This window comes from Heterocephalus glaber, unplaced genomic scaffold, assembly GCF_053883595.1.
Source record: "Heterocephalus glaber isolate CG9 unplaced genomic scaffold, H.glaber_assembly_v1.0 deba00000071, whole genome shotgun sequence".
NCBI classification, from domain to species: Eukaryota; Metazoa; Chordata; class Mammalia; order Rodentia; family Bathyergidae; genus Heterocephalus; species Heterocephalus glaber.
Window position 1 is genome coordinate 24,000,983 of NW_028258137.1, and position 22,721 is coordinate 24,023,703.

The 22,721-nt window shown below is 39.4% G+C and overlaps 1 protein-coding gene across 10 annotated transcripts in view; it reads left to right on the forward strand.

The window, feature by feature from the left end:
* Positions 1-211: 211 nt before the first annotated feature.
* Positions 212-22,721, forward strand: part of Cdh8 (cadherin 8) — a 382,630-nt gene continuing 360,120 nt past the window's right edge. For 6 of the 10 annotated variants that reach the window (XR_015449028.1, XR_015449007.1, XM_087205646.1 and 3 more), the window contains exons 1-2: positions 212-349; positions 14,082-14,531. Coding sequence is in view for 8 of the 10 variants with exons in the window: in XM_087205646.1 (XP_087061772.1) it covers positions 14,280-14,531 (252 nt within the window). In the remaining 2 variants the exon portion in view is untranslated. Of the gene's footprint in view, positions 350-785; positions 1,302-1,555; positions 1,818-7,382; positions 7,444-14,081; positions 14,532-22,721 lie in introns of those variants that run through there. The other 4 variants (XM_004843117.4, XM_087205660.1, XM_087205636.1 and 1 more) reach the window with 4 other exon arrangements.

A 22,721-nucleotide genomic window follows, 5' to 3' on the forward strand; every position in this document is an offset into this window, starting at 1 on the left:
GGCAGGCGGGCTCGCACGCCGGAGCGCTCAGCCCAGAATTAGCGGATTTATTTGGAATCTCCCTGCCTCCTGGAAGATCCGCCGCCGCCGCCGCCGCCGGTTTGTGCCTAGACGGTAGCGTCAACCCACCAGCTGCACTTTGGGCTGCGGACACCTAGAGCCCAGCGCGCCCGCCCCGCGTCTCCACACTGGGATCGGCAGCTCCGAGAGGCATGCACGGAATCCGGAGGCTCCTGCCCAGCGCTCAGGGGCCGCTCAGCGCCAGGCTCCCAGAAGATCCCACCCGGAGCCCCTCCAGCCATTTGTGAACCAGGAGGCGTGAAATCCGCGGGCGCGGACCCCCACGAGAGTAAGTACTGCCCCCTACCCACGCATTCCTTCATGCCCCAAGACCCAGCGGGGATTGTTCCTTGTAGAAATCCCCAGGCCCCTTCGGGCACCTCGCGCACCTCCTTCCCCCCAGATGGAGGATGTGGGTTGGCGGCACTGGCGCCGGCTGAGCTGCGTCTCCTTTCGCGATAACCGCGGCCGATGGGGACGCCCCAGGTTTTTGCCTGACGGTTTTTGCAAACTGCTCTGGTAACAGATTCCGAGGAGTATGGAGCTCCAGGCTGCGCCCCTCCAGTTTTCCTGCGCGCTCCAGCCTTGCGGTCGCCTGGCGACTTCTCCGCCAGCGGACCCAGGCTGGCGCCGCCGCAGCCGCGCGCCTTCCCTGCGGGGTCCGTGCGGTGAATGGGAAGCGCCCGCCGCCGGGCGGGAGGAGCCCGGGGGTGAGGAGGCGGAGGGGCGGGAGGTGCCCTCAGGCTGGTGCTCCGCAGCTCGTCTCCGGAGCGCGGGAGGGCGACCCCGCCGAGGGGGCTTAGGGCCGGGGCTCAGCAGCGAGAGCCCTAGCGCGAAAGCTTTCCCACAAGTGGCTGCTGCAGCCCGAGGACGCGGCGCCAGATGCAAACTTGCGGGCTCCGGAGCCCCTCACGGCTGCGCCCTCAGCAGGACGCTGCCCCGCGCCCGCGCAGGACCCCCGGGCAGAGCCCGGAGACTGTGCTCACCGAGGCCACCAGCTGGGGCTCCTCTCCCGGAGCCGGCAGAGCCTCAAGCTGCGCCCTCTGAGCCTCACTCAGCTCTTCCTCCGAGAGCCCTTGGGGAGCGGGACGCGCCCCTCGCGGGGCTGAAGGCAGAGGGGGCTGCCGCCCTGGGTTTGCCAGCGCCTAACAGGTTTACAGGGGACCTAATCCTGTCCTCCCGGGCTCCAGCCCAGGCTGGGAACAGTGAAATCGCGCCGCCGCCAACGCCGATGCCAACAGGTACCCACGATTTCCTCCACTTTCTCCCTCCCCAAGACCAAAGTTCCCCCCCCCCCCGCCCCCGATCTGGTAGAAACCTCAAAGTTTCACGGTCTTGACCCTTCCCTGCAGGCACGGAGCAGGCGGCACGTCCGGCGCTAGCCCTCTGCCTCCGCCAGCAGAGATGGCAGCTGTTTGCTTGGGTTGCTAAATGTAAGAAATCAAACAACATTAATTGTTTATTGTTGCAAACGCACAACATTAGTCCGTAATGGAAAATCGGGCTGGCAGCTGCTCACTTCGGCTCCAATTAGAGGATAGAGTTTATAATCTAGCAAGCGGGAGGGAGAAAAGCCCCCTTCAACTTTACCACCGTTTCCTGAAGATTCCACAAGAGTTTCCTTTTTAGGGGCCCTGATCCGACGATCCCTCAGAGCGCAGGAGCCAGCCGCTAATCAGAGCAGCTGGCTGATTTTGTCATCTGGTTTCGCTGTTTTTGTGGGCTGACAATGGGGAAGAGGGGGGACGCCAGAGAAGGTACGTGAGAGCAGTGTCCTCCCCTTGGGCATGGTTGCAGAGCAGATGGGGGGACTGAGGTTGGTTGGGGGCGTTTGGGAAGCGCCTGTCCTCTTTATAACGCTCCTGACAGCCATCTCAATGGTTAAAAACCCTCCCTGGGCTGTCACCTCTGGCTTCATTATAGAAGTATTTCAACTGGAAAACTATATGTGGGAAAGAGATATTTATGTAAGATTTGAGACTGGGATTTTCCATCCATTCAGCCTGGCTGCTCTACTTCACTGCATGCAAAATGAGCCTTGTCGTTCATGCTAAACACCACTGAAATCTTTCCCTGGCCATTGCCTGTCATGGGCTCTGTCCAGTTTTGCAGAGATTTCAGAGAGAGAGAGAGAGAGAGAGAGAGAGAGAGAGAGAGAGAGAGAGAGAAAGAGAGAGAGTCTTTTACTGAGAAGACTGATACCTTTGAAAGATGTTTTCCAAGGGTTACATTTTTTTTCCTCAAAGAGAATTTTCCATAATCATTATGTTTTATGTTCATATATGTTTTCCCATTTTTTTTTTTACCTCTGTGGTTGAAAGAAATCCTAAGGCTACTCAACATATTATTAAATAATAATACTGATAAAAAATTCTAAAATTGTATAATTTTGCTTTAGCAATTCGAAGCTACTTGCCACATAGTCATTTCTTGCAGGAGCAGTCTCAAGATTTTTAAAATCACTTTTGAGTTTTTTTTTCTGGACTCTGAAGAGGGTGGGGAGTTGAGCAAAATCCCTCCCTCTTGAAAAGAGAGAGGAGTCTTCCCAGCAATTGCAGGGATTACTCCATTTAGGGCGCTTCAGTGGAAGTTCCTGGTCCTCATTCTCATCCGCACACCACCCAAATGCCTGTCAAGGCATCCACTGACGGTCACAAATAAGGCAAATATTTTAGAATTACTAGCTAATGATTTCTGAAATCTTTGTTGAAATGCTTTCATTCAAACTTTGTAAACCCCCCTCCGTGAATTGGATCTTACATTCCTAATTATTATTACTATTAAAAATCAATCCATCTGCCCTCTAATCTGTAGGCTCCTAGATCTCTCTGGAAGACTTTTGATGGGTAAATCTCTGCACCTTCAGACTGACAGTTCCTGGCTGCATTTCCAGTGCCTGGGATGCATCTCTTGAGTTCTTCAAACTGTATACATTTGGCAGAAGAATAGACCATACTAGAGCAGCCCTCACTAGAATAATCAGATCAATTTACCTGATGTACGGTTATCAATTCTAGAGGGAAGGGGTCTTTATTCTGCAAAATTACCGTATTTTAGTATTTATTTTAAAATGTAGTCAACACAGCATCCATCTATTGCAATCCCTCACTTTAACACTGTACACAGTTTAAGTAGTCAATCATAGCATGATCCATGTCAGAAAACCAGTACAAAATCCTCATAAAACTTGCTCAGCAGGATGGAATAAACCAGGTTTGAGGGTATCTGTAAAGATTGGTCTGTAAATATACTCATCATGTAACATTTCTTGGAAACTATGTGGAAATTTAAGATTTGATACTCTTTGTTAGACTGGAGGATCGGATTGTTGGAGCAAAGCAAGGAAGTTTCAAAGAATTAGGATATAATGATTTTATTAAAGAAATTGTATCTCTGGGGTTTGCTTTCCAGGTTCTTTTCATTGTTTACAGGTGGGGAAAAAAAGAGCAAGCTCATTTCGAAAAGTTAGTATCCACGCTTAAACAGCTGTTCAGAAAAACTTATCAATATAAGTATACCCTTTGAAAAAAAATGATGGTCATTATTTTTCTACTCAAAAGTGCCATACCTCATAACTTTATCAACCAGTTTTAACACATTTTCCATTCAAAACCAAAAGCTAAAAATGGGTAAAAAGGACACTTAATTTTGTTTTCCAAACACTTTTCTGGTCCATCAGCAAAGTTTTGTGTTTGACAAATCAGAGGACAAGCATAATCAGAGCAGCCTTTTAATTATAGGTGCAATTTAAGGTCCTGAGTCTTGCTTTTGAAAATACTATGCTCAGCGGTCCTGCTAATACTGGTTTCAGTAATTTTATATTTGTTATAGAGTTATTTATTCAGTGAAGCAGAGAAAATAATACAGATTTATATTTTGTATTCAACACTGTGAGCATTCATAAATCAAATAGGACTCAATTTGCTTTTTAATTTAGGAAAAAGTTCCTAACTTTGGTGTATTATACACTTCTTACAAGGTACCTACATAAACCAAGGCTTCCGTTATGAGTCTCACACACACACACACACACACACACACACACACGCACTCAAATGTGTACCATGCACACAAGCAGTCACACAAAAACACACACACAGATTGCTTCTTGAAAATGTGCCTAGATAGCTAACTCATTTACTGGTTCAAGTATGGGAATGTTATCATGTTTTCTTTGCTCTTCCATTCACCTGAGATTATGCGATGTGCCTTCCTGGTTACTCAGATTTATATGTTGATAACTCTTTTAAGAAATGCTATCCTGTGGTGCCGGGCATTTCTCCCCAGAATTCTGTAAGTGAATAGTTATGAAATAATAGAACAATTTTTAATGGACGGAACTATCATCTGATTTAACAAGTCTTAGTTCATCAAAGGACTGCCATTCCTTTCCCTTTCATTCTCATAGAAAGTTGTGCTACCCAGTCAACACTTCCTGACTCTGGGACCCACTTCAGATGTAACCATAAGGAGAAAATTAGTGAAACCTGGCAACTTCAGAAGGTCAGAAGAGAAATAAGTTCAAGGCACACCATTTAGCTTCTTCCATGTGTTGCTGCTAACTAAATCTCCATTGCCGCTTCATGACAAAGCACCAGGGCCAATACTGATTCCTTTTTCATCCTTTCTCAAGCATTTGTTTCCCGAGTTTTATTTTATTTTATTTTATTTTTTTTTGTACGGAGCATCGAACTTAGGTCCTTGTGTTTTGCACAGCAGGTGGCAAAACCACTGAGCTAAATCCCCGGGGCCTGTTTCCAGAGTTTTAAATGCCATGTGGTATTCCCTATCATAAACATCACTTGTCTTCTTCTTGCCTTTAAATATCTTTTTAAAAATATTTCTTTGGGTAGGTACACACATATATATGTGTGTGTGTGCGATTTTCTGTATCTCTTTGGAAAGTATCATGAAAAATAACATTTTTATTTAGAACCTTCATGCACTTCCCTTTCCTGTTCCCCTGACAAAGGCAGTTGCAGATGTCAGGATGGTTGTCCCAGGGCCAAGCTCAGAGTTAGTGCCCAGTCAACATTTATTTACTGCATTAACAAATTAGCAGAGACCACCCCCCGTTTTTGGTATGCTATTTTCATTAAAGGCATGGGAGAGAACACTCTCATATCCAAAGTCCAATACTGAGACTTATCTACTACAACATTCTCTACAGAAATTTCATAAATTCTCCTGTTTATTTTTAGACACAGCTTTTCTCATTTTTAAAAATCAATTTTATCCATGTTCTGCAAAGCGTGTTTTTCTCCCTTCACAATCATTTTTTAAATGATATGGGAATATAAAAATGACATAAATCAGCTTTGTAAAACTGAGAATGCCTCCAAGACTAGGCTTGCATCACAGAATACTATTAACTCTATGTGATACACAGCTATATCTTATTGGTAAAAGGCTCTAATTGTGTAACACAGTATTTGTACATTTCCCTCGATAGGAAAGTATAAAAACTAACCAAGAAGAAACTTACTTCCTCTCATTTGCCTTGCTCTGCTCTTGCCCTCTTTCTTTTATACATTTTTGGTTTTTTCGTATTTAAATGGAACAGTTTATGCTGACCTTATCTGAATTGCAGTCTGGGTGTCTGCGAAGACAATTTCATGCTCCTCTATGTTGTTATTAATCAACAGGATACCTGGTCTTCGCATATACACTCAGGAAAAATTATGGGGTAAGATAAGATGCTTGTGTAGATGTGTTTACTGATATTTAAGCATGTTGAAAATATTTAAAATATATTAAAAATACTATTAAATGGAACCACCTTCATCTTTTCATGTAATCATTATGTGAAAAGATTGTAGTACATTTATGTTCTATTAGTAATTAGGACAACATTTTCTAGTCTTATTTCCTTGTAGATAAATACATGAAATATGATTATTTGATTCCGGACACAAATGTCATAAAATAAGTAGACGAAGAAAGTGATATGAATACCCATAAGGGGATGATTTCTTTTCTTATATTGACAATTTTGTTAAAATTTGTTATACAGTTTGCAAAGGCACATTCTATGCTTTGTTTAATGTTGTTTGAACTTGACAAATAGAATTTAACTTTGTCTCTAGCTTTTTCCCATCTTCAAAATAGGGTTGCTCAAAAAATGCTTATTTTGATTACAGTTATAAAACACAGTTGTCTTTGCCATGACTTTCCATTTCACTAACATATAGTAGCTGAATTTAGCCTACTTATTTTAGAATGCTGTAAGCAGTTCCCTTAATTTTCATGCACTATACATTCTGGGTGATAATCCAATATTATTTTTGTCAAATGATGGCTTGCTATCTATCTGTCTGTCTAGCTGTCCATCATCTGTATTCGTTATTTATGTTAGCAGTGTCAGTGGGTGGGTTTTAAACTAGAAAGTCTTTCAAGCATCAAAGAGTGACAGTAAGATGCACTTAAAACCATGGTTACTACACAACATAATCTAACTGGCAGAATCTTGACATCATACTGAGATTCTTGGCTGCATTTCAATTTCAGTATAGCATGCTCTAGTCCTGGTTAAGATACAACTGATTTCAAGCATTGCCACTCATCTTAAGGGAGAGAGGAATGCTTCCTATTTCTATCATTGGTGGTGCTAAAATTCCTTAAAGGAAATAACCAAAGGTTATGGAATATTTTTGGGAAATGATACCACCTGAATCTAGTTTTAAATTATCTTTATCTTTACTGAGCTTTCGTCCATCTACTGCACAGGTATCAACTTGGTCTCATCTGGGGTTTAGTAGTTCTCTCCACTTGCACTACCCATACAAGAACGTAGATGATTTTGAAATGCTATGGGATTTCTCTTTTACAAGAGAAACAATGGGCCATGTTTTTAAATGAGTGGTTACAGTTTGATTGAAAGTGAGCATGGGCAGGGGGTGCTTGCATTTTGCTTCCTCAACAGAAAATAGTGATGGAAAGAATGCTGTGTCTTCTATGGAAAGAAGAAAAATTATTGGCTCTGGGGAGTAAACATACAGCCTAGCAGAGGCTTAAAATAACTACTTAAAGACTTTGCTTTAACTGTATGTTAGCTGTGGGTATGAAGAGCTATTTATAAAATGCTGCTTCATTTATACCCATTTTGGTTTTTGCCAGTTTTTTTAAAAAAATCAATAGTTGGCAAAACTTTTTTATTGCATAGAACATAAAAATCTCTCCCTTCGATGAACACAGTAGGAGATTTAAATAAACTTGTTTGGAAAAGTTACTCAATATTTTATTAAGCCCTTGAAATACTCCATGAGATCGCTACAAAGACAGCAGTTTTATGTACTTTATTTTTTCTCGATTCTTCAATATAGGTAGTATGAAACACAAAGCATCAGTCTTTTCCTCTACTGGAAGTGTGATGAATCTGCTCAGGTAATTTTTTTCTTTGAATGATAGAGCTCTGATTGAACTACATGTGGATTCCAAAATCGGTGTTTTAAGCAACTACCTCATGGAACTTCTCACACTATTACAATGCTGATAAGAATAAGATCGATTCTGATTGGTTGCTGTGACTTATAAGGCCGACACAAATTGTTTTCACATTTTAGGTCTTGGATATTAAATTTTGAACATGTGTTTTCAAGGCAACAAAGAAAGGAAAGATTTACGTTAGACTTCAGCAATGGCTTCCTGGCACTACTCTGTCTATAATTGGCAAGGGAGGTGTTAGACATACACTTACCTTTTGGGGAGACAATCTCAGTATAATATGCCACAAGAAAGACCCCAAAAATAGATTCACCCTCAGTATCTTAACTATGATTCCAAGAAAGTTTTAGAAATAAACATCTAGTTCTATAACATGAGAGAATAAGTCTTATTTTGATTTTCTTTTTTTTTTGTCATGGGCTTAGTTACAGTCATTCTGAAATATTTATAATAGAAAAGCTTCTATTTAAAAAATAAATTTCTGGCTGGGGATTTAGCTCAGTGGTTTCGCCGCCTGCTAAGCAAGCGCAAGGACCCGAGTTCGATCCCCAGTGCCAAAAAAAAAAAAAAAAAGAATAAATTTCTGATCCCATCTTGAGAAAGGAGGAGGAAAAGGAATTTATTTATTTGTTTTTGCTATGGTAAGCAGGCATTCTAGAATTTAGGAAAGACAAAAAACTTCAGGTTGAGAAAAAATAACGTGTCAATAACAGGGGTAAAATAGATTTTCCAAGTGTTACTGTGGGTAGTAAAACAAGCATATGACCTGCTTTTGGATAGACCGATATCTGGATAAGTATAGGGCTCAATGAGAAAGAAAGATGACCCGATAGATGTGCTGTGGCTGAGAGTAGAGATAAACAAAGCAAATACATGTACATAAAATATTTCACAATTCCTTTCTACCAAGAGGATCCAATCAGAGAATTCTGAAGGCTCCAGAAAAGGTGGCTTTTTGGGGTTATTTGAGTTTGGACACATTTAAGCTCCATTCCACTCTAAAATCCAAAAATTGTCTTAGCCTGCTCGGCGTCAGTCACCTAGGGCTTGACAGGAATTGCTCTGGGCCACTCACGGAGTCACATCCCTGTGTTCCTGAAATACCATTTTGAATTCAATGTGCATTTACCTGTTTTGCAGCAGGCTGCTAATGGCTCTAAATTCAAGGTCAGAAACATTTTTAATAGAAACTCTCCGATCCTGTGTGTCATTTTTGCACCTATGAAATATTGTGGCCACTAAACCCAGTGGATAATAAAAGCATAATTTCCTGTCAACCACAATAATCTACTGGATTGAATCCTGATGTATCCGTAAGAGCCTGTTTGTATTTTAAACTTTACTCTCAGCATGTGTCTTACCTTTTGGACCTGCATCCATGCTGTTTACAAAATCGATGCTATAATGCATTTTTACATAATGACTTATCATATCTGAGAACTGACCAAATTCACCTTAAAAAACATTTCTGGGTCAGCAGAGCAAGACACAGGCTGTAATTAGAACTATCTCTAAAATGTCACTGTGAATAGAAAGTCAGATTACAAGTATTCAAGTGAATATATATTTTTCTATGGAAATTCTAAAGACTTTCTTATATGTAAGAATTCCAGAGAGACTAAAAACTTTTCGTATCTCTATGTGGGCATAAGTCAATGCAGCAGCATTATAATAAAGTGGATTGATTGGTCAGACATACATATTGTGGTTAGAGAAATGTAAAAATAAATTGATTTATTTTTACCTAAGCTTCACAGCTTTGCTTAATTTCTTCCTTGTAGAGAGTTAAGCAGTTTGCATATGCAGCTACTATTCACAATGTTTATCAATTCTGATAAGTGACATAGCACTGAGTTGCATCTCAAACATTTTAATGAAGTTATTCTTTGATCTTCTAAGAGGGCAACGGTAGTTCTGCACATGTTAGAGGTGCAGGCATATAAGCACTACTGTTCTAAATGTCACAGAAGAATACCATTTCTTTCCAAGTGGAAGATCTCTTTAAAAGCTGAGTTTCATAATCACCTGATTACATGAATGTGCAAGTGAACTTATCCATTAGCTGGATAATTTTTCCAGTATTACACATAATGTAAATAGGAAAGTAGGGAATGGGGACAGTATTATGGCCCTGTGTACATATAGGTTACAAAAATCCTGTATGAATTCACCATAGTTCAGAGTTCAGACAGGGTCAGAATCTGTAGTACACCAACATTTCCATGTGACTTATATGCATACTAATTTTTGAGATTAGAGGAGGACTAGAATTGACTTTTTAGGAAACTTACTGGAGCTCAGAGTTAAATTTTCAGTCATTGCTTGAGCTGGTTAGTGGTACTTTGGAAGCTTGAAATTGTTTAGGGGGGAAATGTCTGTATCACGGAAATCAAGAAATGCAACTGAGGGAATTTGGTTTTTTCTTTCAGAGAGCCACTTGTTCAATTTTTAGCAGGCTTTCTCTACTTATTGCTGATTTTTCTTTTTAATAAACAACCTCAGACATTAAATAGTACCTAGTTTAGTGAAAATTAAGCAATATTTAAAACGATCATCTTCAGTTTGCTTATCTTTACAATGGAATGATAACAAAGTAGTAATATTTAGATCACAGTGTTATTTTGAAGACTAGATGTGTGTGTGCAGTCTTGCTTTATGATTTAATAATACCAAGTCACTTTCTAAATGTTAAGTACTCATCTTGTAATTTTACAATTATGTTGCATTACAGCAAATAATACTAGCTTTTCATTTTTTAAATGAACATTTCAAAAAACGAAACCTGTTTCAATAAAATACAGATAATTCAAGGATTTGGCAAAATTTAACAAGGTAGCAAATGAGTGTTTCAGCCCCTAGAAACTCCATACATAAGGTGTAATGGGATTCTGTGCATGAAAAGAGATTTCTACTGAATTGGGGGAAAGTTTTTGCCCATGCCCTGCCACTCACTGGAAGGCTTTGGCCAAACCACACCTCACTTTTTACTCTGAAAATTGAAAAGTTGGAAACTATTTCTATGGGATGGCATATATTTGTATTTCTCAAACCCCTGGAAAAAACATACTTGACCTCTTTACAAAGAATTGGCCCAGAGGAGAGCAAACCATCTCATCTAACATAAACTCTGGAGACAGCATGACCAATATAAATGTGGTAGATGGGGAGAAAAATGGCAGCAACTATGGACTGGATTTGCTTTTCCATAATTATTTGAGAATGATTTTAGATACTGATTCATTCAGGGATCCTGGATTAGGTTTGGTGGTATTGTTTCTGTCCATTGGTTGACTGAAATGTCCTCCGCTGGCTAATTCCTTCTCAATACTTAGAAGAAACCTCCTCCCTGAAGCCTTTATTTCTGTGAAGCTGGGTGGCATGGTAGCACTCAGTGTTCCTCTAGTCCTTCTAAGATGGTCTTTCTCTTAATAAAGTGATTATGTATTTCTTCTTCTTTTTTTCTTTGCGGTACCAGGGATCAGACTCAGGATCTTGCACTTGTGAGGCAGGCATGGTGCCACTGAGCTAAATCCCCGGCCCTATGTATTTCTTCTTCTCTTCCAATTAGATTCTTTATTTCCCAAATATAGATGCTCTGACGTGTTGGCCTTGTTATCCTTAGTGTATAACATGTAGTATGGGTACATCACATATTTATATTATGAAAAGAGGGTTCATGTTAAGAAATAGAATTTTAAGTTATTTTACCTAGTTTCTGTCCTTACTGGAAGGGTTCTTCAGTCAAGTCATTTAAATTAATGACTTCTCTGCCTCAGTTTTAAACTCAACAATGCAAATAGAGTGCTGTATCCACCTGGAAGATATTGTGGTAATAGGTACTATGTATAGTCACACATGTATCTCTTTACTAATGTATTCATTCTAACTAATGAAATTCTGCCATTGTGTAACATTGCTTCAGGGTATATTATCTCTTTTTGCTTATTCTGATGAGTTTGTATAAATTTGTTTCAGGACCTATTATCACTTCTTACCTGATTCTGGTGAGTTTACATAGGGCCTGAATCATGCCTCATTTTTCCTGAGTGCCACAGCATGGTTCCATGAAGGAAGCATCTGTTATGGGTTTAAATTGGGATTAAGCTTTCTTATTCCAGAACTAACTCAATCTCCAGAGTGTCCTTGTAGAGTATTTGGCGCACTTTAAAAGAGCTATCCATGCAAGCCTATACTAACTACTTTATCAAGAGAATCCCCTTTTGTCCTCAAAACAAACATGTGCGGTCCCATATTGTAACCATTTTTGTTGCTATTGTTGTTGTTCTGGTTGTTGGTATTAATTAACTTCTGGTTGCACAGCTGATACATATAAGGACTGACTGGAATCCACCCCCACACAGGCTGACACTAGAGGCCACTCACATCCATTTGTTGCACCTGTAGCACTCAGGCCATTGGAGAATAGTGTCCATGGCTCTTTCACATTCAAGTGCGGCCTGTCGTGTAGCAGAGTCCATTTGGAGAGAATAAGTCCCTCTTTCCCCTGAGAAGTGTTTAGGCTGAGACTCAACGGATAGAGGAGTCTGCGTAATGCTCCAGCCCTTCATCAGAATCACCTCCCTCCTCCCAACATCCTGACCCCTTAATGAAAGTTTTTCTCTACCTTCGTGCCCAATACTGCACTTACTTTTATTGTAGATATCAGATCGCTTCACTCTTTCTTTGTCTTTATTAGGAACACCACTCTAGGGCAGGGACCCTGTCACCACCACCCTCATAGTCTGCTTAGGATAACTACATGAGTTACATTTTAATGAGGACTTTCAATGTTTAAGTTGCTTTTGATGTGTCTTGGTTCTAAACCATAAGCACTATTGCCCTATAAGGTAGGAATTACTATTATTATTATTTTGCTGACAAGAAAACTGGAGCTCAAATTGAGTGTCATGTCTGTCATTACAGAAAAAAGAGGTAGGGTGAGCTGGGATTCAGGGCAGGTCTATCTGCCTCGAGCAGACACTGTCCAGTACCCACTGGTCCTGTTCAGTGCTCCCCATCTCAAGTGTCTGGGAGAGACCACGGCATATGCTAGATGTGCTGCAAATGGCTTGGGAGTAAATAAGTGGATTGACAATTTGGTGAAATTCAAATATTTGGAAATTTCTTTATTGAGACCATTTGAATATTGTCTCAGTCCTGAAACTTGTAAATTCTGCTCTCACATTGGGATGAAAGTAGATTTTTTTTCTTTTTTTTTTCAAGAGTAGATCTTCAGGGAAATATGTCTGAAGAAAAGACTTGATTTCCCCAGAAGTGCTGAAATTTTAGGGAAAGAAGAGGACAAGGTCTTCTGCATTGTTTTCTCTGAGTTCCTGCACTGCTGAAAGCTGTATCCTCCTTTTCCAGAGCAACTGCTCCTTACAGGGTTGTCCCATGAAGTCATCAGAGTGGGACGTTTTGCTTTTTAGGTACAAACTTGTAGTGATTGAACCAAGCTCAAGCCAAGAGTGGCAAGCAGGGCAAGCTACTGGCCGTCTTGGTCGATCAGACCCTCCCTGTATTTGCAGGAGAATCTGGGTCCCCTTTCAACTGGTTTCCTGAGGCCACTCACCAACCAGACCACTGTTAATGACTTCCTTGGTTTCTCATTCTGAGCCAGAATAGAAGCAGGGATCCAAGGTGAAAGGTTCCCTACCCTATTATGAATTCCCTGAGCCAAACTTCCTTAGAATGTCCCGAAGAATTATTTTCCCATTTAATCTAATTCAGTAAGTCTTCTCCCTGGGATCCACAGTGAACATTCTTTAAAAATAATTTTTTGAGAGGGAAGAAACATCTTTTGCCACACTGAAGGTAAGCAAAAAATGCATTTGACACTTTAAGTAATAAGGAATATATATATATTCATCCTTTTCTGAATTTCTTCAATTAAAAATTGTATTTTTACCATAATTCATTCCCAAAGGAGCTTTTCATAATTTAAATCTCCTGTGCCACTGTCCATTTAGAATGGGAGCCCTGACATTGTCCTGATTAGAGTATACATGCTGGACCTTAGAGCTTCTCTCTGGGAGCATTCTAATTTTATTCCTTCATTATTAGCATCCTGGCAGAGAATTGCATTCTGTATCCTCAGCAGACCCTTCTGATAAGTACTGGCTGTCAAGACCATAAAAATTGGGGAAATTCCCCTTTCCTTTTATATATATTTAAATATATATATATATTTAAAAATTACTCATTAAAGCCTAATTCCTTCACAGAGATCAGCATAGTGTGCCTTTAAACAGGTTAATTGAAAAGATGGAAACAGAAATGTGGTTGATTCTATGTTCACTCCAGATTGTGTTATAAACAGAGACACATGTAATAAAGGAGAGGAAGGGGAGCAGATAGAGGGAAGGAAGGGTAGAAGTCAAAAGAAAGAAAGGAAGAGAAAGGGGGAGAAAGGAAAAGGACTTTCAGACCTATTCTCATTTTTCAGATCCATTTTCTTAGCTTGGGAGTTAGGTAGTGTTTACCTAATGTTGTTCACTTGGGTACTTTTGGAAAGCAGTGATTTCGTTTTGTAATCTATTTCAGCAGACCCTTACTTTCCTTCCTCCTTGTTTTTCCAGGGAATTTCAATGAAAATGAAAGCCAGTGGATTGTGGTCTTAGAAAACTGCTCAGTTGATGTCTGTTTCCCGTGCTCTAAACACGTGGCAGAGCAGTAAGTAAATGCTGCACAGTGCATGATGAATTGGATGGCTGCAGACCGGAGGCAAAAAATATAATTGTCTCATTTTCGTGACGATTTGCTTAACTGCTGGGACCATGCCAGAACGGCTAGCAGAAATGCTCTTGGATCTCTGGACTCCATTAATAATATTATGGATTACTCTCCCCCCTTGCATTTACATGGCTCCAATGAATCAGTCTCAAGTTTTAATGAGTGGATCCCCTTTGGAACTAAACAGCCTGAGTGAAGAACAGCGGATTTTGAGCCGCTCCAAAAGAGGCTGGGTTTGGAATCAAATGTTTGTCCTGGAAGAATTTTCTGGACCTGAACCGATTCTTGTTGGCCGGGTAAGCTTCATTTTTTAAGATCCCAATTTCAGGGTTTGTACACGGTCTTTAGATGTTTAACGTCAAACTCCCTACAGTTGTTGCCACACTTAGCTGTAAATCCTTTAGGCCAGACGGTTAGTTAGTTAACCTGTTGGTTTCTTTAGGAATATGAGTAATCCAATCCTATGGTAACAGTTTAAAATAGTCCTCTGAGGGACAGCTCTCTCACCACCCACAACCCCACCTCTTTCACCCCCTGGGGAGACAATACAGCCACACTTGTATAATGCATAAGCAAGTAAGCTTTGTTTCTCATTCACTTGAAAGTGCTCCATGCCAAACCTTTTTTTCTTCCTAGTTTGTAGTACTTGAACATGAACTTGAAAGAGGTGTGCATTAACTACTATTTTTTAGTTTGTAGTATTTGGATGGGAACTTGGAAGAGGTTTGCATTTTTACTTAGTTTGAATTCTGACCATCTCAACTGCTAAGCTATTATTTCATTTCATTTTATTTTATTGCCATGTAGCTCCAATTTCAGATATAGTTTTCTCTCTTTTGTTTCATTGTTGTTTCAATTCTTAGGACTGAGAGAACAAAATTTTTAATGTAGATGCTTAATAGTGCCTTGTGCTGCATTTTGATAAACTTTATGATGGGAAACAAATTTATTGTCTAGCAGAAGCAAATGTATATAATTAAAGCTGTGTGTGTGTGTGTGTGTGTGTGTGTGTGTGTCTGGGCATGCACACATTACACTGGATGGCAAGTTCCTTGTGTAGACATGGGCTGCCTGCTTTGCAAAATTACATTGTGGGTTATTGAAGACTATACATATTTTTTTCCCCTCAGAACTGTTCATAAGCTTCTGTTAATTTTGACTCATACTATCATCATAGGTAAATTTTCAATTATGAGCCTGCCAATGGAAGATTTTCCTGATAAGTTAGATTCAGAAGTGAATCATGACAATACTATTCATTTCCTAAATGCAGTGATTTAAAAGAAAAATAAAAGGAGAATTGAATATTGATCTCCAAGACAAGTTAACTCCTTGATTCTCACTAGGAAGTTCTGATTACCCTACTTCGTCTACCCTATTATCTTACAAAAGAAATCAAGCAATGATTATTATTCCTCATTGTATATGATTCTTCCTCTGTATCAGGAACTCCAGTAAACAAATGGGGAGATGAACAATGAACTTTGGCTTCAAGGAACTGACATTCTGCCTGCTATTGAGTGTTTATTATGTGTTGAGCACTATTATTGGATCCTAACTCTGATCCCATATATGTATATTTATTTGTATATGTTCATATGTATGCACATGCTCATACACACATACAAAAATATATGTGTATAAAGTGAATTCATACTCCTTTTTTTCTACGTCCAAAAAACAGAAGTCTGCAAAAGATTTTTGTATGCTTGATACAAACTCAGGTAGCAGAACTGACTTGAGGCTATTTATAGTCATAATGTATCCCATTATTGTGACTGTTCATATATTTCACTGCAGAAATCTTAATGTAGTTGATTATAAGATGCTGCCCCAGTCCTGCTGAGGTATTACTTACTGCATAGTTCATGTCCCTTAATGTGTTTCTAACTGTGAAAATTTCTGAATTCTAAAACACATCTAGCCCCAGGAGTTTTGGATATGGGCTTCACAACCTTCCTTCCTTCCTTCCTTCCTTCCTTCCTTCCTTTTCCTTCCTTCCTTCTTTCCTTCCTTCCTTCTTTCCTTCCTTCCTCAGATGCACAAACTGAGGTCAAGATGAATTAATAAACTAAACCAAGATCACAAAGCTAGTAAATGGCCTACCTGTGTTTAAATCCTGTTGGAGATTCCCAAGGCCATAATTTCCCCCAGTATACCCTGTTGTGTCCTAGTAACTAGATATCTGTAGTTTAAACTATAATTTGTACTGGAATTATTATGTGTAGAATATTAAGTTTTTAAATTTCTACTTGTAGATATTCAAAATGTCCTTAACCAGCTCTCAGGCAAGTCATTTTTATACTATATGAAATTTTAGAGATGTATGCATATATATTTAATGGATGGATACTATCTCCCTACTTTTGTTAGTTACCTCTTAATGCAGGTATATCACTCTGAAAGTGTCTTGCATGATGTCAATAACTGAACCTGCTGAACCCAGGAGGGCATTTCATTTTTATCTGAATAGAGAATGTAATTAAAGCAGGATTTGTTTTGGACTAAGAATCTGATTCCACTTCTATTCCTTAAATGAAGTAATAGAGACAGAGACAAACAGCCAGGCATACAGCATCCTAATGTGACTTAGTAATACTTGAGATGTTCATGATTCTCTGAATAACAAAAATGTTACCGGTGAACTTTTGGATCTTGAAATGGCAAAAATGCACCTAAGTCTTAACAACATAGGTTTTGTATGAATTAGCCCTTTCGCATGCTCCCTACTATGCCAATTCTCAAACAGTTGTTAAGTGAGGACTAAACTTATTTTCTGAAGAGCTTTTCTGCAAATACTTACAATCATATGTATTTCGCCTTTAAAAAATTGTTCCTAAATTATGACAGCCTTGCCTTTGGGGATCTTGGGTTGTAGCAAAGACAAAAATACATTTCAGGTGGCTGCTTCAGATTAGGAGTCAGGCTGAGTTCGGGATGATCCCTATCGGAATGCCCACCAGTGCTTTACAATGTTTTATCTCAGTGCACACTCTTCCACATCCGACTCTTTAAACCACTTCACTGCAGAGCTTCTCCCCAGAAACCAGCTGAGAAGCATTAGTTACTTATGAGCATACCTGCTCTTTAAAAGGCCCCCCTGCAAATCACTGCAGAGGGGGCCTTGGACCTCGCAGACTGAGTTCAAGCTCAAGGGCAGAGACAGCTTTTGAGTGATTGGCTCTTAAGTGCTGCACACACACCCTTCCATCATCCACCATCTGCTCTTTACATATCTGTAGCAGCTGGATACTGAGAATGAACCTAAGCGTAAGAGATGGACTCTCCGGAGCTTTGAATTGACTTTGTTACTTTCTAGATGCTGGCCAGAAAGTTATTTGCAAAGATATTAAAGCTTTCAAATATTGTGCAAATGTGATAAATACAAGTAGGTGTATAGTGCTTGGCATATAATAATTATAATTATATTTCTGATTATTGCATGTATGTGTGTTTATTGTGGGAGTGATGAACAAACACACCAACAAATGCCTCCCTGGGTGAGCAACAGACCCTGGGAGCCTATGGAGGAGACCTTCATGAGTTCAGGTTGATGAAGTCAGGGAGAAAGTGATGTCTAAGTGTATGTGAAGTTTGTCTGACTGGGTGTGGTAGGGTGACAAGTGAAGTGTTCCAGTTGAGCAGAAGAGCTTATGCAAAGTCAAGGGAATAGAGTAAGATGACTGAGCATTCCCTTAGTCAAAAGCAATAGAAGCCTTTCTATTTCCTGTTGAATTAGAACAGAATTGAAAGTCATAATCTTAGAGAGGCCCTCTCTGTCCATTCTATCTAAACTATAATTATCCCTCATTCTATACCCATATCCTTTGTGTATGTTATGTTTTTTATTCTCTCTGATGTTGATTATTCAATTATGCTTTATATCATGTTTATGACTTGTCTCCTGCCATAATTTAGGTACCCCAAAGAAAATTTGTATGTGTGTCCATTTTTCTATACTATAAATCCCCAGAACCTCAAATATTCTCTTCCTATAAGAAGTACTCATTGAATATGTGCCAAGAATTCATAAGTGAATAATCCACCCAAATATCAGAAAGCTGCATAAAACCATATAAACTCAATCAGGTTTAATATACATGCCATTTTTCAATATAAGAAACAATGTGTTGATTTCATATTCTCTCTTTCATATTGCTGGACCAGCTGGGGAATTTAAACAACTGTTTCCGTATATTGATTTTTAAGTCATTTTTAGAGGTAATGAGAGAGGAAAAGTTCATTGACTGAGGCAGTTCTCTTTCCAAGAGTCTGCAAGACTGCTTCTGTGGAGACTGCATCCCTTACCAATGGCAACAAGCAGCACATTATCTTCCAGCCCATTTTCAGACTTCTGTTTGTGCTTAGGGCATAAAATGGACCAGAACTCTTCTGTCTAAATTTCTGAAAGACAGATAATAGCCAAGCAGGATCCACTCCTGCTTCCAGTTCTCTGTGGAACAATGTGGTGTAGAGTTTGTTCAAAAACAGAAAAATATGGAGTGCTCCATGTCACCACGCTCTTCTGGCACTGTGTTCCTCTGGAAATTCTAGCAGAGAACAAAGTGGCTCATGGGACTCTTCACACAAACAGGCTTATTTGTTCTATTCTCAGAAAAGAGAGGGAAAATACCCATGGTGATTTTTTTTTGGAATCGGGGATCGAACTTGGAACCTTGTGCTTGCAAGGCAGGCAGAGGAACCACTGAGCTAAATCCTCAGCTCTATCCATGATGATTTTTGATAAATCTTGCAACCAAAACAAAAATATATTGTCCTTGTGGCAAAATGTGAGTTCACTCTTTCTGGTCCACGGCTCGAGGTCATCACGAAAGGCCTTTGTTCTTAGTGAAGAGGGTGATTAATAGATACATTCCAGAAGTATTTATTGAGCATTTAGAGTCTGCTAACTCTGCTCAGTATCCCATTGTCATTGGAGTCTCAGCACTAAGCAAATTCAGAAGTATGTCCTGTCGTGGAGCTAATGGGCTGCTAGGAGATGAATGATAAAACAGATAATCACATGAACAAATGCCGCATTAAAACTGAGACAAATACTCGGAAGGAAAGGAATGGACTTCTGTTGTATTATGGAAAGAGGAAGCTGACCTATTCTGAGGGAGGATGGAATCTTCCCTAAGAAAGCAGCCTGTGAGCTGAGACACCTTAACCAGGAAAGCCAGGGTGCGGGGATAAGTGGAGAAGCATTCGTAACATAGCATGTGCCACCTTATTTATGGAGTGGAGAGAAGGTCAGCGTAACGGAATGTCTGCCTTCGGGCTGCGGTAACAAGTTAACATAGATTGGGTGGCTTATATAGAGTGTAAATTTCTCAGAGTTGGAGGCTAGAAGCCAGATGGGGTGCCACCAAGGTTCGGTTCTGTTGAGGGTCCCATTCCAGGTTGCAAATTGCTGCATTCATGGTGTGTCCCGACACAGCAGAAAGAGCCACGAGAACTCTGGCCCTTCTTTTATAGCTGTGCCAATCCCATTTATAAGGTCACAACCCTTGCATCCCATGACCTCCAAAAGGCTCCACTTCCTAATTACATCACATTGCAGGTTAGGCTTTCAATGTATGAAGTTTTCTGGGGTGGGGGAAACTGAAATGTGCAGTCCATGGCTCTTGAACATGGAAATTAGGAATGGCGTTTTCTGAGTCAAGGTGGAAAGATAGGAAGGGTCTTGGAGAGATCTGGCTTCTTTCTGAATCAGTGCTAATTCTAAGCAGCCCAAAAGAGTAGTCATCCAGCCTCTTTGGGTTGCAGTTTCCTTACTTGAAATTGTATGGCAGATTAGGGTATTATAAATTTTACATATTCACACCCTTGGAACAACATAGGTACATGTACCATCTATCAGTTTTCAGCCCACATTGCTTTGGCCCCTGTTCTGCCTTCCCTCTGATCCTCAGTTCCTCATATTGCTTTGTTTTGGGAAAAATGGTTTGCTCTGCAGGTGGTCATAGTTATTCTATCCAAATTTCTCTCACTTACATAAACTCCCCTGCTCTCTTTCCTCTCCGTTTCCTACCTGGGCTTCTGAGCCCTTCCTTATTTGGATGTAACTCTTGCTGGTGATGCCATATCTATTTATAATCCCCTTTCTCCAAGGCATTGACTCATTTTCTCTCTTTAAATTTGACCTTCCAACTTTCCCTCTTCCCCGTTAACTTGGAAATCTTTTGGGTGGTACTTAGTATGAAGGACACAGGATTCCAAATAATTACACTAGATTACAGTTTATGGTGTCAGGGACTGGTGAGAAAATTGCACTTGACATGCCATTACTTTTGCTGGCCGTTTGCATGTTAAGAGCACTGGGCTATGCAGCTACAGCCAAATTGTATCTTCGGCTCTGGAAGAACAATTCACTGTCAGTTCCATGAAGCTTCTGTCTACTCAAACTGAGCCTTGTGCACCACTAATTTGGCAAAAATGGAAGTCAGCATCGCATGTCTCAATCTGGCCAAACATCAAATGCTGTCTGCCTTTTGCTCAATGTGACTTGGAAATAACAAGCATCTCAGAGCAGTTGGAGATTTTTTAGTGCTAATATAAATAAAGGGAGTAATATTACTTGTTGAAATCAGTAGAGGCCCTAAATATCACTCACACACGTGTATGCACACACACGCATGCACATACACATAGCTACATATACACATGCAAGATCTACTAGCTGAGTTCCTGTGTGAGTAAAAACCCACATCATCTTGTAGTCCTTTTTTCTGTAGCCCCATCTCATACCCTGAAAAGTAAATTCAACCAGATTTCTTACAAGAAGAGCCTTGCATGTCTTGTCAGGCCGTTGAGAGTCATCTTATTGATCCAGATATTTTTTCCACTCGAAGAAAACTGGTACCGTCATATGCTTTTGAGTGAAAGAGTCAGATTGTATAATCCTACTTTATGAATAAAGAGCAACAAGGCAGTTAATATGAAAAAATAGCAGAGAATTGATTCCTGTTGCAAGAGTGAAACAAAATTCATTGTGAAGAACTAGGAAAACATAAGTACTGTGCAACTAGAAAGTTATTCATTGCAGAGCTGCATAAGAAAATACTGTGATGTCATTAAAAATTGAGATATATAACATGAGAACATACATAGTTGTAATATAATAAATACCAGAATCAAGATATAAAATATGCATAGAATATAATTATAAAACTACATATGTGGTATTGTCAGAGTGCCTGATAATATCTCTTAAGTTATATGTGTGCACATGAAAAATATATATTCAAACGTCAGACACATATGTATTCAAATATAATTAACTGCTAGTTCCTTTCGCCTAGCCCACCTGTATTCAACAGTTTTTACCATCCTCTGTTGTTTTTTCAATTACTCCTACCTAATAAATACACATACATTACTATTTTCTTGATTTTTAAAAATGATATATGGAGAATGCTAGTTGCTTCTATAGCCACTATTTATGTTGTAAATATTTCTCCAGTTAAAAATAACATTAAAAAATCCCAAGTACTGTATATAACTAATGAAGAAATGACATCTAGGCAACTTCCTTAAAAACAAAGTAAGGAATTAATTCCTGACATTGATTCAGACTCTAACTATCCCTACAAGCAATAAAGGGGACTTTGTAAGGAAATATAACAATATAATCAATCTGTTTCCCAGTATGTGTGGTTGGATTATCAGTTTTATACAAGATAATTTTCTACATTGTATTTTCTGTGATAGTTTTTATTATATTATAAAACAAGAGAAAAATAAATGGTAATGTTATTTTGCTCAATTTTCTTAAAAATCAATGCCATCCATCCATGATAAATTCTGGAAAATATTATTGCATTTAAAACTCACTTGGTAAATAGAATCTCATTTTTAAAAGCTACACCTGTGTTAAACACTTGGCAGGCCAATCTCATCGATTAATAAATTAAAGTGCAAACATATTTAATGATTTTTTTGCAACTATGAAGAACAGCCAGTTTTGCTGTACTGTTAATTGCATGTTAAGTGGCTTCTGTTACCATGAAATAGAGCAACTATTAACCAGACATGAGGGTTTTAAATTCAGTCCTGAAGTGGGGAACTGTCCTTATAAGTCTTTGGGTAATATAGTCAACTTCCATTCTGTTTGTAACCTTTCAAAAAACAAGAATACCTAGAGAAGTTATTTATGCAATTAGCTATTTACAAACAATAAATGCTCCAGTATGTGTAGCATTTTATTTGGCTATTCATACTTTCTAACTGGTGGTAATTTAAATGTATTTCATTTGTTCATGTATACATATCATTTCCATTATATTTAACTTAAATCCATTATATTTAACTTAAATTCATTATATTTAACTTAAATTCACCCCACCCACCCACAGACACACCTTGGCATAATTTGATCTTGCATGTTCTGTCCCTAAATTTAAATGTTTTGAAACACAGTAGAGACAACCTTGCCAACATTAAAAGATCTGAATATTCACTTAAGATATGAGCATGTTTGCTGA